The sequence below is a fragment of the Orycteropus afer genome, unplaced genomic scaffold (assembly GCF_000298275.1).
Source record: "Orycteropus afer afer isolate SDZICR_OR568_19922 unplaced genomic scaffold, OryAfe1.0 scaffold00004, whole genome shotgun sequence".
Lineage (NCBI taxonomy): Eukaryota > Metazoa > Chordata > Mammalia > Tubulidentata > Orycteropodidae > Orycteropus > Orycteropus afer.
In genome coordinates, this window is record NW_006921591.1 from 827,937 (window position 1) to 849,949 (window position 22,013).

Here is a 22,013-nt window from a genome sequence, read left to right on the forward strand (position 1 = left end):
TTCCTTTACTTTTCAGAGTAATCAGTTGATGTTCTAGCAACTTGTAAAGGAAACCAATTCAATTTTGTAGGGTTTTGTGTTTGAGTGCATCACCCTTCTGTCAGATTGTCATACTGTGATGTTAGGATGCTGAAGCTGTATCATTGGTATTTCAAATAACAGCAGGATTACCCATGATGTACAGATTTCAAGGGAACTTCCAAACTAAGGCAGGAAGAGAGGCCTGGCGATCTACTTTTAAAACTTAGCAAGTGAAAACCCTGTGGATTACAACAGAATATTGTCCTATATAGTGCTAGTCCTATATAGCCCCCTAGGTTGAAAGATACTCAAGATACCCAGTGGCCGCAACAACGGACTTCAGCATACTAAAAATAGTGACGATGGCACAAGATTAGATTGTTTCACCCTGTTATATACAGGGTCACTGTGAGCTGAAATCAATTTGATGACAACCAACAATAACAACAATCTGTTTGGAGTACAATGATGGACTCACAAATTATTTTTCATTTGGTTACAATCCACTGCAGTCTACTACTCTGGTGATGTAAGGGTTAAGGCATTTGGTTGCTAACCAAAAGCTGTTGGTTTGAACCCACCAGCTGATCTGTGAAAGAAAGATAGGGCAGTCTGATTCCATAAAGATTTATAGCCTTGGAAACCAAACAGGGGTCACTATGAGTCGGAATTAATCTCATGGCAGTGAGTTTGGGTTGTTTTTTGAGCCCCTTCGGGTTGCCTCCTGTGTCTGTCTGGTGTCACTCGGTGGTCTTTGTTAGCTTCCTTGCTTTCTGGCATGACATGATGTTCCATTTCGAACATTTCCTGCCTCAGATCTGGAATCAACTATTTATTTTACGAGGTGGTTCACTTTCATGGGAAAAGGTATTTTAAGGGGAGTCCCAATCTGAGTGCTGACAATCTCATTGCTACTGGATTGTCTTTACTTTTAGGTTTTTCTAAGTACAGAGCTAGGAAACACTTTCTTTTTGAAAAGGAAAAAAATGAGTTCATACAGGTACTTTCTAATCAAACTTCAAACTATACAATCTATGCTTAAATTCAATTTTATACTTCTACTCATTCCTTTTCCATACTGAAAATCGTGGTTCTTACAATATGCCATTAATAGTTTAAAATAATTACATGAGAATTTAAAATAAAATATTGTTTTTTAAAGTCATTTTAAGTAATCAGTTTCTCTGTGTAAGGGGTTAACACAAGGCTGGTAGATAGTTAGGTTTGTTTGTTTTATTTATTTCATCTGTTTTTAATATTTCATGAATGCTTTTTTATTCATTTTAACTTAATTTTCTTTTTCAATTATGTAAAAGATCTACATGGTTCCAAAGTCAAAACAAGGAACATTTAGAGACATCTGCCTTCTTTACCTGCCCCTGCACATCCCTCCTCCAATGGAAATCATCTGTATCAGCTTGTTATTTATCCTTTCATTATTTCTTTTGAAAATATAAGCAAATTGATATACACCTACCACTCTTCCATACCTTCTTTCATATACAGGGGATTAACTCTACATACTGGCCTACAACATGACTTGTATCCATATGTCCTACACAACAACCTATCTACCGGGGATACCTTCCTCCTCCCTTTCTCTACTGACAGTCACTGCTGTCAATGAACTATATTATCCAGAGTCCTCTCTTATGAACACTTAGGTTATTCCTACTCACTTAAAAACTCACTGCCATCGAGTCGAATCTGACTCATAGCGATCCCTCCTTGGGTTTCCAAGGAAGTATCTCTATGAAAGTAGATTGCCCAATCTTCTTTCCGAGGAGTGGCTGGTGGATTTGAACTGCCAGCCTTCTGGTTAGCAGTCAAATGCCTTAGGCACTATGCCACCAAATCTCCCAGGTTATTGCTAGTATTTTCCTATTAAAATAGAATCACAAGAAATGGCCTTATGTACATGTCATTTCTTATTTTTGCTTGTGTATCTTTGGGAAAGATTTGTAGATAAAACTCTGCTTATTTAAAGAAAAAAAAAATGCATAGTTCCTTGCTAAAGGGGAAGGGAGGCAGCATCTTCTGATCTTCTCCAACTACATAAGAGGAAGACAGAATCACCATCATAAGCCCTGTTCTTACGAGGCCAGACATCCCATACCCTCCAACTTCTTACTAACCTTGACACCAGCCGTTCCTCCTGTGGTACCCACCTCCTCTCTGATGGGCTCGATAATTCACTGCAGTAGCCACACAAAACTCACAAATTACAGGGTTTATTAGGGAAGCAACAGGCTATAATTTAAGTTCAAGAATGTACTCAGTCTCTCTCAGCTGGCCATCTCACTCAGCAGCCAGGCGTCTCACTCAGGGGCCGGCCATCTCTCTCAGTAGCACGTCTCCCTCTCAGCAGTGTGTGTCTCTCATCCAGTGGTCTGAAAGACTTCTTCTGCCCCTAGAAGGGCTCATTTTGAGCCTGGCAGAGTGGAAAACTAACAAATCCCAACATCATAATTCTGTATACCTCAAACAGAGCAAACTTCCCAGAAGATTGCTTCATGCTGCTCCAACAGCAATACTCCAGGTGGGTAAGTTTAACAATCAGAAACTCAGTTGCTCATGGCAAAGTGGGAGTTACCAGGACTATGGCTAGAAAAGGCATACCATGTAATTTTCTACACCGCAGTCGATTCGCTAGGTCTAAGCAACTACTCTCCCATAGGGGTGATACCATATGGCATTCCCACCACCAGACTAGAAGGCCTATTTCACTTATTATCCACAACAGAAAAATTATGTTGCCATACTTTCAGACTTTTGTCAATTCATCAATGTGGGACACGACATTTTAGTTCACGACCACCACTGGGTTTCCAAGGCTATTGTTGTTATGTGCCGTTGAGTCAGACCCTATTCATAGCAACCCCTCCTTGGGTTTCCGAGGCAGTATCGCTATGGAAGTAGATTGCCCAACCCGATTTCCGTATCGATACTGCCTTGGAAACCCAAGGAGGGGTTGCTATGAATTGGGTCTGACTCAATGGCACATAAAAACAACAACAGCAAATTTTTACGGAAGTAGATTGGCTTATCTTCCTCTAGTAGAGCAGCTGGTTGGTTTGCACTGCAACTTTCTGGTTAGCAGCAGCAAATGCCTTACCCACTACACCACCAGGGCTCCTTTTTTGCCATACGGTTTCTTTTCTTTCTTTCTTTCTTTTTTTAAATGTTAACTATATCATTCCCCCCCCTCCCCCGATTCTTGCTAAATTCTATGTCACAGTTAGGAAACTTATCCCAAACTCAGGATAAAAAGGGAATTAATCCATGTTTTTGTATTCAGTTACATTTTAAGCAGTGAAATTGTTTTAACTCAATCAACCAACACTGCTGAAATCTTCCATACGTGAAGGGTGCAATGATTTTTTAAGACTCAGAACTTCAACATTCTAAAAGAGAATTTTATACTCCCTAGAAAAGCCTCTCAGGGAAACCCCATCTCATGTTGGGCACATGCACATCATGACATTCAGGCAGTTTTGGCCATTATGGACAGAGCTAACATTTGCTACTTGACATATACACAGGTCACTTCTTAGGTTCTTTTGTCCCACTTCACCTCAGTCCCTTAAGGTTATTCAACAAAGTCAAGATGCTGGCTAACTTCTGACCATGCCTCGCCATGCTGTCACCTACTAAGCCCAATATTAGGCTGTCCCCAAAACTGTATCCCAGGAACAAGCTGGAATAACAAGATGGTATAGCTCCAGCACAATAATTACGATGTTTACAGTGCCCACAGTGTGCCCTCACAAATCTCTCTAAGCTAAAATGAACATGTAGAAACCAAATTTTAATTTTTAAAATTGCTCTTCCATTTTCCCTAATCCTTTTAATTCTTCCTTCTCATACCTAAAACCCATGCTATTACCCAAATGTGTAATAGCAAGCTCATTGGATTATTCCAATGTGCTTGCTATTACACATTTCCAGAGCCTGGGGACAAAGTCTTCTTCAAGTGGCTGCATACAAGGAGGAAGGGCAACCACATAGAAATGATTCACATCTTATAAATTAATTCCCTGTTGGAAACCAATGGCTGAAATTTATTGCATTAAATGGAAATTCTTCACTCTGAGCATCTAAGTCAGCTTTTCAACTCATATACTTTCATTTCCAGAAGAAGAAGTCATATCATCACTAAGGGGCTGCTGACTTAAAGGATAAATCTATATTTGATGCAAACACTATCAACTTTGGTTATCTGGCTTTACAGCCCTCAATTAATTAGAAAGGAAATGAAGTTAGAGGCAGATAAAATGATAGCAGCAGTAAGAAATGGTGAATGTAGACAAGAAACTATAGAAACAGAAAAAAATTATAAGACCATAGTAGTTGAGGTCAGTTCATCATCTTTTAGTGTGCTCTATCACCACATCATCTCATATAATAATACTATTGATAACAATGACTCCAAGCCTGCAAGGGAAGGTGACGTCTCATTCCAGGTTGTTAAGAAATCAGTAAAGCATAAAGCAGAGTTTAAAACAGCTCCATTTAAAAATAAATAAATAAATAAAGGTTTGAAGCTTAAAATAATTAAGGCTGAATTATTTAGACAATGTATCCACATGGAAGACCTCATTAATAACAGAAATGGAAGCTAACCAGCATCTGTGGTGTGGAGTGTGTTTAGACCCTACTAATCTAACAGCAATCCAAAGTTCTTTCCCAATAGGTTTCTACAGATACTTAAATTAAACATTTTTCTTCAGAACATCTCCAAGGCTTTTCAAAAAATGCTCACATGATCTTTCCAGTCCACTATAAGCAATTCAGTTCAATCCAAAGAAAAGGTTCAATGGAGCACACTTCAACAGCTAAGGGCCCTGAGAAACACAGACCAAGCAGATGTCTGTCTAACTTACTTTTCTTATTCATCGTGGGTGGCATTCTAGAAAGCAAAGGTGAAATATGAATACTCACGAAACATGGTATAAAACTGCTGAGGATTCAAATTCCATTTTCCCCAGGGGGTCTTGTGGCCTTTAGATTGGGCATAATTAGCATGATTAAATTCTGGTTCAGTGCCAAATGAGTCTAGGACTCGAAGCATGCACCTGAGGGGGGAAGAAAAAAAGTGATGAGTTTAAACTATAACCTTGACCCCAAAGTTCAGAAGGTCAAAGCTCCAATCCCTTTTCAGAAATTACCAAGAATAGACAAATAGTTTTAGGTGGAAATACTATTAGGTAGAAATTGAGAAGTTTTAAAATAGCTTGTATATCAAAACACCTACATGTGTGACTTTAGCACTTCGACCATCACATAACAGCTACCATTTCCTTCAGATGAGTTGATTAAAGTATAGATGTTTTCTCAAGTACCAACTAAAAACAAAAAAGTCCCATTAAAGCTGGAACTGCAGATCTCCATGTTTAATGCTGTACAGTTGGCACCTAGGCAGGACTGAGCATGAAAAACCTAGTTGCCATTGACTCGTTTCTGAGTCATGGAGACTACACTCCATAGGTTTTCAATGGATGAATTCTTGGAAGTAGATTCCTGGGTCCTTCTCCCAATGTGCCTTTGCATGACTCAAACTGCCAGCCTTTCAGTTACCAGCCAAACACTAACTGACTGCAGGTGCTTAACGAACATCTGCTGAAGAAACAAAGAACTATCATTTTCAGAGGTCTTGTTCTGCTTAATGCATATGGCATGCTTATTTCTCTTAGCAATAACTGAACATTTTTATCAGAGTATCTGATTTACTCTAACCAGTAAAGCTTAGACTCTTGTTCAATAGGCAGTGGCAATACCCAAGTTTTTGAGAGTAACAGACATTTATTCCTTTCATCTGAGCCTGAAGAAATGAAATGGAAGATGTTGCATTAGGTTGTTCTACCAAAGCTGTAGAACAAAGGTAGGCCAAATCTGGCCCACCGATTTGTGAGCTAAAAATGTTTTTTACATTTTCAAGTGGCTTTAAAAAAAAAGACTTTTGTGCATATGGGCATTATATGAAATTCAAACCTCAGGATCCGTAATAAAGTCCTTTTTGAGCATAGCCATGCCCAGTCATTACATGTTATTTATGGCTGCTTTTGTCCTGTAACAGCAGAGTTGGGTAGCCATGAGAGAGACCATATAGCCAAACCAGAAGGTCAGTGACTCAAACCCACAAGGTGCTCCACAGGAGGAAGATGAAACAACCTACTTCTGTAAAGATTTACAGCCTTGGAAACCCAATAGGGGTCGCTATGAGTTGGAATCAACTCGATGGCAGTGGGTTTAAGACTAAAATATTTACTTCTTGTTCTTTACAAAAGTTTGGAACCCCTTGCTTTAGAGTACACAAAGAATGGCAAATCAGAACAAAGGAATCAATACTTAAACAAAACTTACTGATTTTTATTACATTTATTTCATCACTAATCCTGAAAACATTGAAGTAAACTTAGCTTGGAACTGGCTTGTATATACCAATAATAATTCTGAATAATTGGACCAATAAGCACAAAAGTAAATAAAGTACAAAAATATATAAAGTACAAAAAAGTAAATAAAATTCAAAACAGTAAATACAGATTAAAGCTTTTATTTTAGAATCAGATGATGGCAATGATTTTTAAGTATCTGATTCTGTTTATTTCATCCTTTTCCACTATTAGGATGCTTTTCTTTCAGTATTTTATTTTTACTTCAATGTGTTAGTCAGGAAAAAAAATAATCCAAACACTAGATTAAATTCTCCAGGAAGAGCGATAGTAAAATTGCCATTTCAGTACTGCTATTTTCTCATTAGAGATCACCACCATCTGGCTAGATAAGAAAGAGAAGAAAAGAAAGATGGAGGAAAGGAGGGTGTGCCATGACCATACAGTGAAACAGAAGCTGACCACAGCATGTTTCCTGGCTTTGGGTTTCTGTCTGGCTCTCACTGAACAAGCTCTCATCCCAGTGGCAATGTTCACAGTATCAATAAGAACATGTCATCATCATGGATGCCAATAGGTGGACAAAAATGAGAGCCCAAAGTCCAGGAAAAAAGAAAGCTAGGGACCTAAAAGAACTGATCAACACTTGTTTTCTCTGCTCATAACATTCTTTTCTTCTTGATTAACCCTCTCGTTTCCTTTTTTTTTTTTTCTTTTAAAATAAGATTTAAAGGAACAAGCTAGAATCAGTATGTATCTTCGAAGAAACATAGCAGTGTTCAGAAAGCTGTGGGGACAACAGTGGCAGCCCTACAGAAGGTTGCAATGAGAAGGAGGAGGAGGAAAAGGAAGGAACACACATTGTCACAGGCAAAAGTCGACTCTGATAGGTGGGGCTGTGGAATGTCAGCTCCCCATCCTGGCTGGAACAGGCCTGTACCACTCCATAAGCCCTACAGTTCAGTGCTCCCTGTGGGCACAGCAGGAATTAACAGGCCAACTTGTTGTAAGGAATCTTTGCCTTAAAAGCTTCAGCTCCTTCTAGTCATTTGCCATTAAATCCTTTTCAGGGTCTGTGTTGTTCTCTGGCTTTGGCTTGTGATTATATTTTTAACAGGGAGTTTTATTCTGCTATTTTTATTTTGAATAATTAAAACAAATCAAGACAAGTAAAGATACCTGGTAGGAGATTAATTCTTGAAAGCCTGTGGTTTTTGTGCCGTGGCTAGATATGAGTGATGTGATGTTAGGCTTCTTCATGATGGAAGACTAAGGAATGACTGGATACTTTAAGACATGACTCTAAGTCCTTATCCTTGAGATTTTGGGTTGGAAATTGTCTGTTTTCTATCTTATCCGGGTTTGTTTTATTAAGCAGGGGCAAGGGACTGATTTTTGTCCAAGACAGAGGAAGTTCAACGTTATAGATGTCCTTTTGCAATCACTTTTTAAATCTGTGGGTTTTAGAATTGTGTTTACTTTGTTAATACTTGTACTGTTCCTCTAATGTCTGTGTGTCTGGAGCCTCAGAGGCCGACTAATGACTTAAAAAGATACTTGCTTTGATGCCCAAGGCAGCTGCCTTCGTCTAACGGGACAGCTACAACAATGCCAAGTGACTCCTGGAACATTCTCAATACTCTCGGTCACTCTACCATGAGATGGGCATTCACAACTTCCTTGCCAGGACTTGGAGTTTCATGTAAAACAGGGTGTCTTAGACTAATTACATCTTATTTTCCTGTTCATCCTTATAGTGAGTTGAATGGTGGCCCCAGAAAGATAAACAAATTTTCCAGAATCTGCAGATGTGACCTTATTTGGAATAAATGTATGTGTAATTAAGGTAAAGATCTCAAGATGAGATCATCTTGGATTATCCAGGTGGGCCCTAAATCCAGTGATAAGTATCCTTGTAAGAGACAGAAGTAAAGAGGGTTGTGTAAAGACAGAGGTAGAGGCTGGAGTTAAGTAGCACTAGCCAAGAAATGTCTGGAGACACCAGAAGCTGGAAGACAAAAGGAAGAATTCTCCCCTAGAACTTTTGGAGAGTGTTTGGCCAAGACACCTTGATTTTGGCATTCATGCCTCCAGAACTGTGAAGAAGTAAGGTTCTGTTGTTTTAATCCATCTAGTTTGTGGCAATTTATTATAGAAGCCTTAGGAAACTAATATAGTCCTCAATGGTAAGCAAAAGTTTCATATGAAGAAAACAGTTATGAGTTTTATAATATCTGCAGAATATAGAGTACAGAGTCACATCCAGACACAGATGGTCTATGACTTACGACATATTCAAGTTGTGATAAACTTATGAACATCCATATTTTTTGTATCTCTTATTGTTGCTAATATGTATTATATACATGTTGTTGTTGTTGTGTGCCGTCGAGTCAGCCCCGACTCATAGTGACCCCTCCTTGGGTTTCCGAGGCAGTATCACTACGGAAGTAGGATTGCCCAACCTTCCTTCCGAGGAGTGGCTGGTGGGTTTGAACCGCCAGCCTTCTGGTTAGCAGTCAAGTGCTTTAGCCACTATGCTACCAGAGCTCCTATTATATACATATATACGTTAAAATACATCTGTAAGTTTATATGTCATGTTTCCAAACCCTAAAGGCAAATAAAGATTAGGTTATAAAGATACTGATAATAAAAGCAATAATAATGAAAACTTAAAAAAAAAAAAAAACTGATTTATGACAGATCCATCAGAACAGAACCCTGTTGTACGTCAGGGATTACCTGTATTTAATAGATGTTTATTTAATTGAATTACAGTGTTCCTACAAAAACTGGATGGAATTTGCAAATATTTCTCCAAAATCAATGGGCATCAAGTGTTTTCTCCTTGGTTAAAAGACCAGATGGTCATTTTACATTTAATGGAATTCATTCCATTCACTGGTTTCTACTGTTACTATCAACCAAGAGCTCCAAGAAGGAGTTCTGGTGGCATACCAGTTAAAACATTTGGCTGCTATCCAAAAGTCTGGTGATCTGAACCCACCAGCTACTCTGCACGAGAAAGATGAAGCAGCTTGCTTCTGTAAGATTTACAGCCTTGGAAACCCTATGGGACAGTAGTACTCCGTCCAGAAGGGTCACTGTGAATCAGAATTGACTCGATGGCAGTGGGTTGTTTTTTGGTTATCAACCAAGGTGCTGACATCTGATCTAAACCAAGATGACAATTCTATCATTGTCTAATCTCCAACAGACAGAAATGGACAAAACATGTTCTGGAGTGCCTCCTGAGTCTTCTAATGAAATCTTAGTTTTTTCACACCACAAAGACTGCAAGGCTAAATTATTAATGGACTCCCTTCCAGCTAATATCACTAAGGTGGATGATTTATTATAAAGAAAGGCAGAATAAACATTACACTGTACTGTAAAACCCCCTCTGAGATGGTGCCTTTTCATCCAACAAAAATCAAGTACCAATCAACAGTGACCATGTTAGTAATGAAATCACTCTTTTTAATTGACCTAAACACTACCGCTGAGAATATTTTCTGTCCAAACAGCCCTTCCTAGTAGTGAGGTTATGGGAGTCTAGGGAGGACTGTACTGCCCAATTCCTTGTTCACGTTTATTGATGCTTGCCATTTACAAAACACCAGAAAGCAACAGATTCTGCTTTTCTTTCTATTTTAACGATGCAGCTAAAAAAAAAAAAAAAAAAAGCAGAAGCAAAAATGTTTAGTACTTGGCTTATTAGCCAGAAAGAAACATGGTTATTTCCACATAATTGAGAAGGAATATGGTGATGACTTGTGACTCATGAAGTATTCAAGAAAAATAAAAAAAGGTAAAATCTGATGAAAGAAGTAGACTGAGATTATGGCTCAAACCAAGTTTTTAATTTTGTTATTTATGAAACTAAAACCAAAGGACATGAAGATAGCACAGACTCTAATCAATCAAAGCCATCCCTCTGTCCATAAGTACTTCACAACCTAATGAGGAAATCACTGTGGGCAGAAAGGTCATTGCAAGAAAATTCTACAGAGAGTGGGTGGTTTTCCTCCCCTTCTGTTTTTGAAAAGGTCCTATATAGTTACAATTTAATTTTCTTCCTATTTCTAAAGGCTGTCCAATCTGACATAGCTCTGGAGATTAAAGTTAACATTAAACTCTAGACTAACCTGAAAAAGACCCAGTTGAAACGATTTATAAAACAACAAAATAAAAAACAAGCCAGTTACCATCAAATTGATTCCGACTCACAGTGACACCACATATATCAGGGTAGAACTATGCTCCATAAGGTTTTTGATGGCTGATTTTTAAGAAGTGGATCACCAAGTCTTTCTTTAGAGGTACCTCAGGGTGGGTTTGAAACACCAATCTTTCAGTTAGTAGCTGAATGCTTAACTACTTACACCAACCAGGCATTCCATTATTGGTTACTTACTGGTTAAGTCAGAAGAACACATCAAACCATTTTTATCCAGTGACAATAGGAAAGAATCACATGGAGGGATTTCCAAGTTGTAACAAATGAGAAAATCACTCAACACACTCTATCAGTTGGTACAATGTTTACCTATCTTCATAACTTTTGCTAAATTCATGCATCTTTTATGCTATCGTATAACATACAAACTTTATTTAAATTTATTCATCTTTTAATTTTTTTTTGAAGATAACTTTCATCAAGACCATAAATGAAAGCCTATATCCACTGAAATAAATGGCAGGTAACAAAAAAACATATAACCGCTCAAAAAAAGTATTATTAAATTCAAGTCAGATATGTAGTTCTCCTGAAAGCCGAGACTTACAGCCACCTTATTAAAAAGGCATGCAAGTGTTAAAATAAGTATTGAAGATATATAAGCATTAAATTAAGCCTTTGTTTTTCAGAAAGACTGAAATAAAATTTAAAATTAATGAATCTCATTATACAATTCAACGTTAGTTTTAGTACCACGTTTGTGTACCATGTAAAATCGTTTCAAATACTACTTGTCCCAAACCCACATCATGGAAACATGGAGCTAGTACATCAAGTAATACAAGCAGTCATCTTAGTGATATTAAGCATGAGGCCTGTCTTTAAAAGTACAAGACCCAGCCTTCAGACAAGGTATTCCTGGCTTTCCCTTCCAAGAATGACAAGAATACTGATGAAGGCAAAAGGTACAAGAAATGAATCATCATTTCAAACCTGAAGAACCCAAGAAATGGCACTGGCTATATTTTGTCAAAATTGTTATTTGATTAAACAGATGAGATTGGTGTAGGCATATTGGGAGAGGAATGTCAAGTTTTAGGGAAGGCAAAAAGGAGGTTGGACACTTGTTTTCTATTCTTGAGAAATCAATAAAGATAATGAATAGCCCTTGAAGATAAAAAATCACTGTGAAGAATGTGAATTTTAATTAGAAATGAGAAACATACTCCAGACAGTTCAAAAGATAGTATTTGAAAAGATTTTTTTATCTGCAAGCATGTAAACCTTGAGATAGTAGGAGCTCTAAAACTATGAAGAACAATATAGAGTACTTACTGGTAATGAACCCAGGATGGTCCAAGAGTTTTCTTGAATTGAGCAAGTCCCACAATATCAATATAAATGAGCTCAACGATTCTGTCCCCTACAGTTGGGCAGCCAGATCGGTTTCCTACAACCTTCTTCATTATTCTAGAGAAAGGGAAGAGGAGAGGGGAAAAAAAGAAGCATTTACTTTGAGGTACTACACGTGGCAACTTTAATAGGCAATAAGCATTTAAAGAAACTTCATCATAGAATCTGCAAAACACTGCATAATATGGATGAACTTGGAGGACATTATGCTGAGTGAAATAAGTTAATCACAGGAAGACAAATATTGTATTAGTCCACTATTGTAAAAGTTAAGGAAAGGTTTCTACATGGAAGGGAACTTTATTTGTTGGTTTCCAGGGATTGGGGGGGGTGGATAATTCCTAGATAGGTTAAAAAACATATACATATACACACACCAAAGATTATTAGTGGTTACCAGGGGCAGGTCTGGTAGCATAGTGTCTAAGGCACTTGACTGCTAACCAGAAGGCTGGTGGTTCAAACCCATCAGCCACTCCTCGGAATGAAGATGGGGCAATCTACTTCCATAGTGATACTGCCTCAGAAACCCAAGGAGGGGTCTCTATGAATTGGGTCCGACTCCATGGCACATAACAACAACAACAACAGGGGCAGGAGGGACAGGGGAAAGGGGAAGCTTTTGTTTGTGAGGCATTTAGTTCATGCTAAAGGTGGTGGAATATTTTGGAAAAGGATAGCAATAATGGTGGCACAACATGAAAAATATCATTAATGTCCCTGAGCTATAAATGTGGAAGTTGTTATGTTGGCAAATGTTTTGTTGCATGTTTTCACCACAATAAAAGTAAAAAAACATAAAAAGCAAACTTAAAAAAAAAAAAAAAAAAGAAACCTCCTCATCAAAGAAAGACAACAACATGACCCTTCAAAATATGCTGCCTAACCAAATTCTTCCCAGCCATCAAAATCCACCCACAGCCCTGATTCTGACTCTTAAAAAACCACTGCTTACATGAACAAGCACAGCCTTTGAAATCAAGGAAGCTCTGCCTGAATTTGCCTTTATCCACTAGCAGCTAGGAGACCTTGACAATGCTTAACCTCTCTGATTTTTCTTTCTTGATCCTCCCCCTTTCTCCTCTACCCTCCCTCCCCCATCAAAAAAAAGGTTTGGATATGGATCGGATATGATGCCAACCTTTCAGGGGTTATCGGGGATTAAATGAGTTATTGACTAGAAAGACTCTAATGTATATTAGACTCTCAGTGACTACTAGTTTTCCCCACAAAAACAATTATTCCTGAACTTACTGATGACCTATCCTTTCTTTCTCTAAATGCTTTCAATGTATAGCCTTTACTGTAATAACTTCTTCCTATACTGCCTTTAGCTGTTCCCTAATTATTTCTCTTCAATTTTTTTCTTAACTAGACTATAGTACAGAACTGGCCCTATGGCTTATATGTTTTCATTACCTTTGCCTCTTTCTTTCCCACCCATCCATCTACTCATCCACCTCATCCACCCACCTACCCATCCATCCATCCAAAACCATTCTTGAACTCACAAAGTGCCAATCTACTTGATTGGAGTTATTTACTCCACAGGTGGTAGTAAATAATGCTATTAATCTAGAAAATCACTCATCATTGATGCCTCTTATTTCTGTTGACACCCTACAACAATCCTTCACCAAATTCTGGATATTCCACTTCAAAGGGCAATAGTGACATTCAGGACTGTGCTCTATAGTATTGTGGTGTCACTGCTTTGGGCACCCTTTTCATCTCTGGGTTTCTGAAAAAGCTGGAATCCCTGGTCACCAATTTCTTCCTACACGACTATCCTAAGAGTCAAAAAATTTTTTCTATAAAGGGTCATACAGTAAATACTTTCACCTTTTCAAGCTAAACTACTTGCAACTACTCAACCCTGCTGCTGCAGCCACCTACCACCATTACCAGTTGCTGTTGAGTAGATTCTGACTCTTGGTGACCCACTGTGTGTCAGAGTAGAAGGGTGCTCTACAGGGTTTTTAATGGTTGGTTGATTTTTCAGAAACAGATGGCCGTGTCAACTCAAACCACTAACTTTTAGGTTAGCAGTTGAGCACACTGATCCTTTCTACCACCCAGGACTCCAAAGTAGCCATGTTATTGTTGTTAGGTGCTGCTGAGTCAGTTCCAACTTATAGCAACCCTATGTACAACAGAAGGAAACATTGCCCAGTCCTGTACCATGCTTACAACCATTTCTATGTTTGAGCCATGTTTCCATTATTACAGCCACTGTGTCAATCCATCTCATTGAAGGTCTTCCTCTTTGTCACTGACCCTGTCCTTTATAAAGTGTAAATATCCTTCTCCAGGGATTGGTTCCTTCTGATAACATGTCCAAGGTATTTGAGATGAAGTCTCACCATCCTCACTTCTAAGGATCATTTTGACCACAGACATTATATAAGCAAATTGGTATGGCTGTGTTGCATTAAAATTTTATTAACAAACACAGGAAGACGGCTGGATATGGCCTTCTTGTTTGCTGGCCCAACTATTAAATGGTTCCCAAACTTGTCAGCCAGTGTAATCACCTAGGGACTTATAAAAATTCTTATGCTTGTGGCCCATCCCCCAAAACTGATTCAATTAGTCTGAGCCTTGGCATTTGAAAAAGATCCCAGGTGATTCTAATATTCTGGCAGGTTTGGGAACCGCTGATACACGGTAATTGCTTCCACAATTATCTTCTTATATAAAATATATCTGACCTTCTCACCAGCATGTTTAAAAATTTTACAAATTTCCCCTTGATCACAGAATTAAATCTCTGCTTGACAAATCATTTCATAACTCTCTTGCTCACTTCAGGGAGAACCTTTGTACTTTCTGGTGCTTCCCCTCCACTGCCCTGTACTCCAGTTTTTCAATACTCAGTCACTGCTTCATTTCTTTATGCCCTCATTTACTCATTCAATAAACAGGTATAAGCACCCAGTGTGTACAAGGCACTATTCCAGGTGCTAAATAGGTTGAACTGTATCCACACTGTTCCTGCACTCCCACTTATGCATTAACACCTCGATTTGTATTAATCAGGCTTGGCTGCAATTATCAGCCCAGTCAACAGCTCCTTCGCCATATACTGGTCATCTCTGAAAATGCCATTACAAGAGCCAGCCCAAAGAAAACACTGAAAGGATCATTTAAAAATTTTATTAACAAACACAGGAAGATGGCTGGATATGGCCTTCTTGTTTGCTGGCCATAAAACAAGAATTGAAAGAGTAATTGCTAAATGTATGAATGAATACATTTTGAAATACCTATATCCTATGTGTTTTAAGCTCTGGTGGCACAGTGCCTAAGGCATCTGATTGTTAACCAGAAGGCCAGTGGTTCATACCCACCACCAGCTGCTCCTCGGAAGGATGGTTGGACAATCTACTTCTGAAGAGATACCGAATTGGAAACCCAAGAAGGGGTCGCTATGAGTCGGAAATGACTCAACACAGTGAGTTTGGTTTTTTTTGGATGTATTTTAAGCAAGCTGAGGAAGGCAAGTAAAAGCAGCATGATAAAATGTCAACAGTGGTGACTAAGGGTCCAGACAAACCCAAGTTTATCTAAACCTGAAAGTGGCAATGTAGTTAAGAGCACAGGTTTTGAAGTCAGATACGCACAGGATTGAAATCCTGGCTCTCCCACATTACCCATGTGATATCGAGCAATTCATTTTTGGTGTCCAAGCCTCAGCTTCTCATGTTTAAGATGCAGATAGTAACAACTACTTCTGGGTTTGTGCTAAGGACTGTAGAGATAAACTATACATACTGACACACATTAAGTGCTCAACTAGTGTTAGCTGTGAATAGGCATCATCACTATTATGGCTGTGATAATTGTTGATATGGCAGTTTTTTAAATAAAGCCCTTATCACAGCACCTATTGTATAGAAATCTTTTAACAAATAATGTTGTTACATGCCATGGAGTCGGCCCCGACTCATAGTGACCCCTCCTTGGGTTTCTGAGGCAGTATCACTACGGAAGTAGGATTGCCCAACATTCCTTCCGAGGAGTGGCTGGTGGGTTTAAACCGCCAGCCTTCTGGTTAGCAGTCAAGTGCCTTAGGCACTATGCTATCAGAGCTCAAATAATAGCTGATATTATCATTATTGATATTATTGGTTTCATCTCAACACTGCCACTAACTTGGTGTGCACCTTGGTCCTAACATGAGTGACCTCTTAGGGCATCAATATCTGGAACAATAAGGTAGCAGCAGAGTCTGCTCTAAACACACTTGTTTTAACAACCCTTCTAAGTCTAGAAAGTTAATTCAAGGTGTTTCTCCTGAAAACATTTGACATATTGTACCATGATAACTTGGCCACTGGATAGAAAATCCCTATGGGAATTGACCTAAATGGGACAAAGGACACCGTGGGTCCCTGCTTAGCTGTCTCAATCTAAAACAGATTAAGAGAGGGCTATAGCTAGAAGCAAATTTCAGTGAAGTAGAAAACTCAGGTAGAGTTAACAGACTCAGAGTTGAAAGTTGGCTAATTGAAAATGGATTGGATCTGGGCTTTCAGGAAATTCATTCCATCCAAATTAAATTATAAACAGGAACCTGCCCTGTTTTAAGATTTAGAAAACTCAATGCTAAGTCGGGAATGGTATGAATTTCATCAAGAGACAGGGAATTAGGAAAGTCAATAATGTTTTGTGCTGCAGATGTTGGAAGCACCTGTAATAGCAAAGAAAATCTCCTTAGTTTGAATTTTCTGGTATTCATTTATGAAGTCTCTGGAGCCTGCAGCTACAATGAAAACATATTATCCTTTTCACAGTGTATGTATTTAGCTCCTGAAAATAATCTTCTTATCTCCTGTTTAGTGAATTATCACTTCCATTTTCCTCCACAAGAAATTGCACACTAATAGAGGGCTTTAAGAGTTTACAATTTCTTTTTTGTATTCTGATTTTAAAATTGAAAAAGTAATCTCCTTACTCCTTGAGCTCCGCCAGTGAAGCTGAAATCCTAATGTCATGGCCCAGTAAGTACAGAGATGTAATTAAATCACTCCACTGAACTAATTCACCAAGAGGGCCACCGCTGAACGCTGTCTCTGCAATCTTAAATCCAGATTCTTTGGTCAGGAGTCCCAGGTGAACGAGGACCTGGAAAACAACAAAAGATGCACATAATGACTCCCACTGAGCCAAGGACAAGCTGCACAGTAACACACCAAATAACCATCAACCAATTCTAAACTCATGTTGATGTTTTACAGAAAGCTAAAAGTGGGGTATGCCATTTTTCTAGAAATGAGAACGTTATTACTGCCCTTGCTAAGGCTATGAGCATGAGATGTGATAAGTAAGATAAACCAGCTTTTCAACAGTAGGATGTATCTGGAGAATCAGAATTAAAGGAAGAAAGCCCGGGGAATACAGTCTTCTCTGGTAATAATAATGGGCATTTAATATCTTTAACCTTTAATATGAGAAACGCCAAACACATACAAAAGCAGACACAATAATACTGTCAATCCTGGTATACTCATCACACAGCTTTGTTTATCAGCTCTTGACAAATCTTATTCAATTTATGAAAAACCCTGCCATCAAGTGGACTTAATTTACAAAAAACCTTGACACCAAGCTGATGGTGAGCCCATGTGTGTCAGAATAAAGCTGTGCTCCACAGGGTTCTCAATGGCTGATTTTTCAGGCCTTTCTTCCAAGGTACCTCTGGAGAGACTCAAACCTCCAAACTTTGGGTTAGCAGCAGTGTGTGTTAACCATTTGAGCCACCCAGGGACTTAATTTAATCTCCCATTTTCTTCCAACCTCTCTAGAATGTTTTGAAGCAGTTTCTAGATGATAATCTCTTCATCTGCAAATATTTCAGTAGGTATCACTAAAAGAAACAAATCTTTACTTAAAAAAACGGACCACAACATCATTATACAATTGTAAGTTCTTTAATATCATCCAATATCCAGTCAGTATCCACGTTTCAACTGCCCCTTATTTAAGTGCAGTTGATTGATTCAGAAGTCTAATAAATCATAATTGCCTGATATGTTTCTTAATCTCCTTCAACCAATAGTCATTCTCTATGAGGAGGAGGTTCTTATAATTTATTTGTCCAAGACACTGGGGTTGTATTTCTAGTGGAGTCTTCCATACTCTGGATTTTGCTGAATGAAATCAAATGGTATTGCACAATACCATTCTAGTGTACAAATACAAGGCACAGAAGAATCTATTGTACAATACCATTCCATTGTACAATAGATTCTTCTGTGCCTTGTATTTACAGGATTAGTAATTAGATATACAAATTGATTAGATCTGGATTTGATATTCTGGCAATACTACTTCATTACTTGTACTTCTGTTGAGAGACACAAAGTTTGGGTGTCTCCATTTTGTGTTGTCAGCAGCCACTGATGATCACTGCTAGATCCATTCATCCATTATAACCAAAGCCAGTTGCTGTTGAGTCAATTCCAACTCATGGTGACCCCTTGTGTGTCAGAGTAGAACTACACTCCCATAGAGTTTTCAGGCAGATCACCAGGCCTTTCTTCACAGGTATCTCTAGGTAGATTTGAACATGCAACCTATCGGTTAGCAGTTGAGCACACTGTAACAATTTGCACCACCAAAGGACTCATCCATCCTTTAGGAGGTGCAAAATGTTGATATCCAATCATTCTCTCTTCATTTATTAGCTGGAATACTTCTATACAGAGAAACTACTCCTCAATAGCTATTTGATTATTCTGAGGTATAGTTTGCATTAAAAAAAAAAAAAAGCCTAGTAAATGCTTGATTCTTTCTCTTTACTTAGTTTTCAAAATAGATATTTATTCTGTGGCATACTCCAATGTTGTTGTTGTTGTTTGCCGTCGAGTCGGCCCCAACTCATAGCGACCCCTCCTTGGGTTTCCGAAGCAGTATCACTACAGAAGTAGGATTGCCCAACCTTCCTTCTGAGAAGTGGCTGGTGGGTTTGAACCACCAGCCTTCTGGTGAGCAGTCAAGTGCCTTAGGCATTAAGCTACCAGAGCTCCTCCAATAGGTACCAATTTCTTTTTGTTAACATTATAAAATCATTGATATAAGCATATTTGATATATTTTCAATACACTGCAGTATTATCCTTATTGACTATCAAATTGTCCCATCTTAGCCAGTGGGAAGCTCCCAGGTTGGCTCCTAACTTCTTCTGACACAACCCAAGTAGTCTTTTTGATAACTTCTTTGCTCTCTCATGTGGCAAGATGTTGCAAGCTCATCAGGAACAACTTCTGTCTCAGCATTCTGAAGCAGCCATTATCCCAAGATGCCCTGATATTCATTAGTGGAAATGGTATTTAGAGATCAAAATCTGGTGCTTGGGGTGTTCATTACTACTAGGTTTATCACAGTCTCTCAGCCTTTCTACTGCATACAACTAAGAAATTAATTTTTCCTCAAAGACAAAACAATCGTGAATTCCAATTCAGACTCAGGATTACAGTGTTTTTATGTAACATTATAATCTTACATCTGTTCCCTCCTTTTTCTCACACTGAAAATCCCACTTCTCAAGGACACTCACATAATTACTCAGTCACTTTATCTCAATACATATGGCAGATTCAGAACAAGAATTACAACATCACCATGATTAGTAAAAAGTGTTTGATTTTGTTTTTTGTCCTTTTTTTCCTGGTGATAGCCCATTAGAAATATTCAGACAGTGTTTTCTCACTAAGCATAGTCTTTCTCTGTGTTTTCATAAAATATAGATATTTAGACAGTTTATTTATTTTCCTTGTAATTTTTAGGAATTTTTTTTTTGTACTTTAATTTTGTTTCACACCTATACAAAATGGTTCCAAAGTCAAATCTACAAAGTAAGATAGATTCAGAGAAGTCTAAATTTATACCAAATGCCCCATTCTATTCCCTTTCTCCCTCTATAATACTGTCATTGAGTCAACTCTTACTCAGAGCGACCCCCACTGGGTTTCTGATGCTAGAAATCTTTACAAAAGTAGATTGTCCCATCTTCCTTTTGCAGAGCAGCTGGTGGGTTTGAGACGCTGACCTTTTGGTTAGCAGCCAAGTGCCTTATCCACTATGCCACCAGAGTTCCTTGCCGCCCTCTATATATGGCCATTTATTTTAAATTTTACTGTTTAGTCTTCCAAAATACTTTTTTTAAATGAGCAACACACACACATATATGTATGTACATATACATATACACAAAGACATACATACTTTTTCTCCCTTTAAAAATAATATGTACTTTTCTCTATCTATCTTTTCTCACTTAACAACATATCCTAGAGACTACTCCATAGTATTATATAGAGATATTCTTTATTTCTTTTTACAGCCCATCTGGACTATCTGACCAAATGTTCTTCTACAGAGAACATGTTTGGTCCTACTGTCTCATAAACTCCGAATATTAAACTCCAAATATCTAAGCAAAAATGACCTATCAAACTGTAACTTGGAGGTTTGTAAATCTAGGTTTGTTTGTTTTTTTTGAGACTGTCCAATTAGAACAATCAAACTGATTTTTAAGCTCCTTTTAAATGTGTGAATAGATCAATTCACTTTGCTCAGTTCTGAAATAAGAATACTTCATCTAAAGCCACAGCCATTTAATCTATAACTAACGGGGTATAAAACTTCCAAGACCAGAGGCATTCTAGAGGTTTTCCAAATAACTCCTCATGAATTTGAAACAAATTATTTCATGTATAATTGATAGCTTCTCTCTTTTAGAAACATAAACAGAAGTATCAGTCAGTGTTACAATAGAACTCACTGGTTGCCCAAATCAAAAGTGCAAAACTCACGGATGATGTAACTGAACTGGGAGAAATAAGAGGTCTCCGATACTGGGTTCAGGAAAAGAAATGGGGAAAAGCTTCCTGACTCCAGTGAGAGAGGCAGGCCGTCAGATGGTTCAAATGAAAATCTTCCAGGCACATGTGCTGCTTGGCTTCACCCAAGAAATATGTATGCTGGTCCCTGCTGAGTAAGAGGGCTATAATTCCAAAATGGAATAACCAAAAATGGCTGTACAAAAGAGAGAGTCGGTTCACCCTCAGGGAGTATCATCTGACAACATGACATTTCTCTTAGTCTTGTTTCCAAGCAAAATCAAATTCTAAAAGAAAACTGGCATCTAACTGAACTGAATTAATAAGAAACTCACTTTCTTCCTCTTTCTCTTTTCAAGATTCTGCTTTTCTGCAAGTGACTTGATTGCCTGGATCCATGCGTCTGCCATTCGCCGGATGCGTAGTCTCATCCACCGGAATTCTTCATGCTTTTTCATCATACTGTAAAGAATATTAAAATCCGTCCGAATTTCTGCCTAGAAACAGAAATTTAATAAAATGAAGATAAAAAGTCAGAAAGCATAATCATTTTTATGATATGACATTTGAAAACTTTAAAGAAGACAGTCAATTAAATATAGAGCTTCAAAAATGAGTCTTGTCTGCTGCACAGCTTTAGTTTAAGGTTCCTAGTTTGTAAATTAAAGTGAAGGCCCTTGATTGTTGATGTGCTGCATGAAACACCTTTTAAAAATTAGAAATTGAGAATGGCAGCAAAGTCATTGCAAAGCTCTGAGCCATGTTAAAATGCGTTTCTCACAATTACTATGCTTGAAGAATCCTGTAATTCTCTGTGCCCGGATTTATTGTGCCACGCGGACCTACTGCAGGGTAGTAGACTCCTGGGAATACTGAATTACATTCTAAACAGGCCACCCAACACTGTGGATGCCAAGAAAATAATTCCATTCCATAGAGTAAAGAGGAAAATAATCACCTTTAGTTTTGTCCCAGTGAACAAACAAACAAAAAAAAGCATTATTTTCTAAGGAATATAAAAGCCAGGAATACTAGTTCTCTAACATTGTTGTTGTTGTTGTTATGTGCCGTCGAGTCGGCCCCGACTCATGGCGACCCCTCCTTGGGTTTCCGAGGCAGTATCATTACAGAAGTAGGATTGCCCAACCTTCCTTC

General features: G+C 38.2%; 1 protein-coding gene across 1 annotated transcript in view; it reads right to left on the reverse strand.

The window, feature by feature from the left end:
* MGAT5 (alpha-1,6-mannosylglycoprotein 6-beta-N-acetylglucosaminyltransferase) overlaps positions 1 to 22,013 on the reverse strand; it is a 381,222-nt gene that overhangs the window by 170,989 nt on the left and 188,220 nt on the right. Inside the window, exons 6-9 of the mRNA XM_007937586.2 lie at positions 21,194 to 21,355; positions 16,970 to 17,139; positions 11,935 to 12,069; positions 4,963 to 5,096 (exon numbers count right to left, since the gene is read on the reverse strand). Coding sequence (XP_007935777.1) covers positions 4,963 to 5,096; positions 11,935 to 12,069; positions 16,970 to 17,139; positions 21,194 to 21,355 — 601 coding nt within the window. The remainder of the gene's footprint in view (positions 1 to 4,962; positions 5,097 to 11,934; positions 12,070 to 16,969; positions 17,140 to 21,193; positions 21,356 to 22,013) is intronic.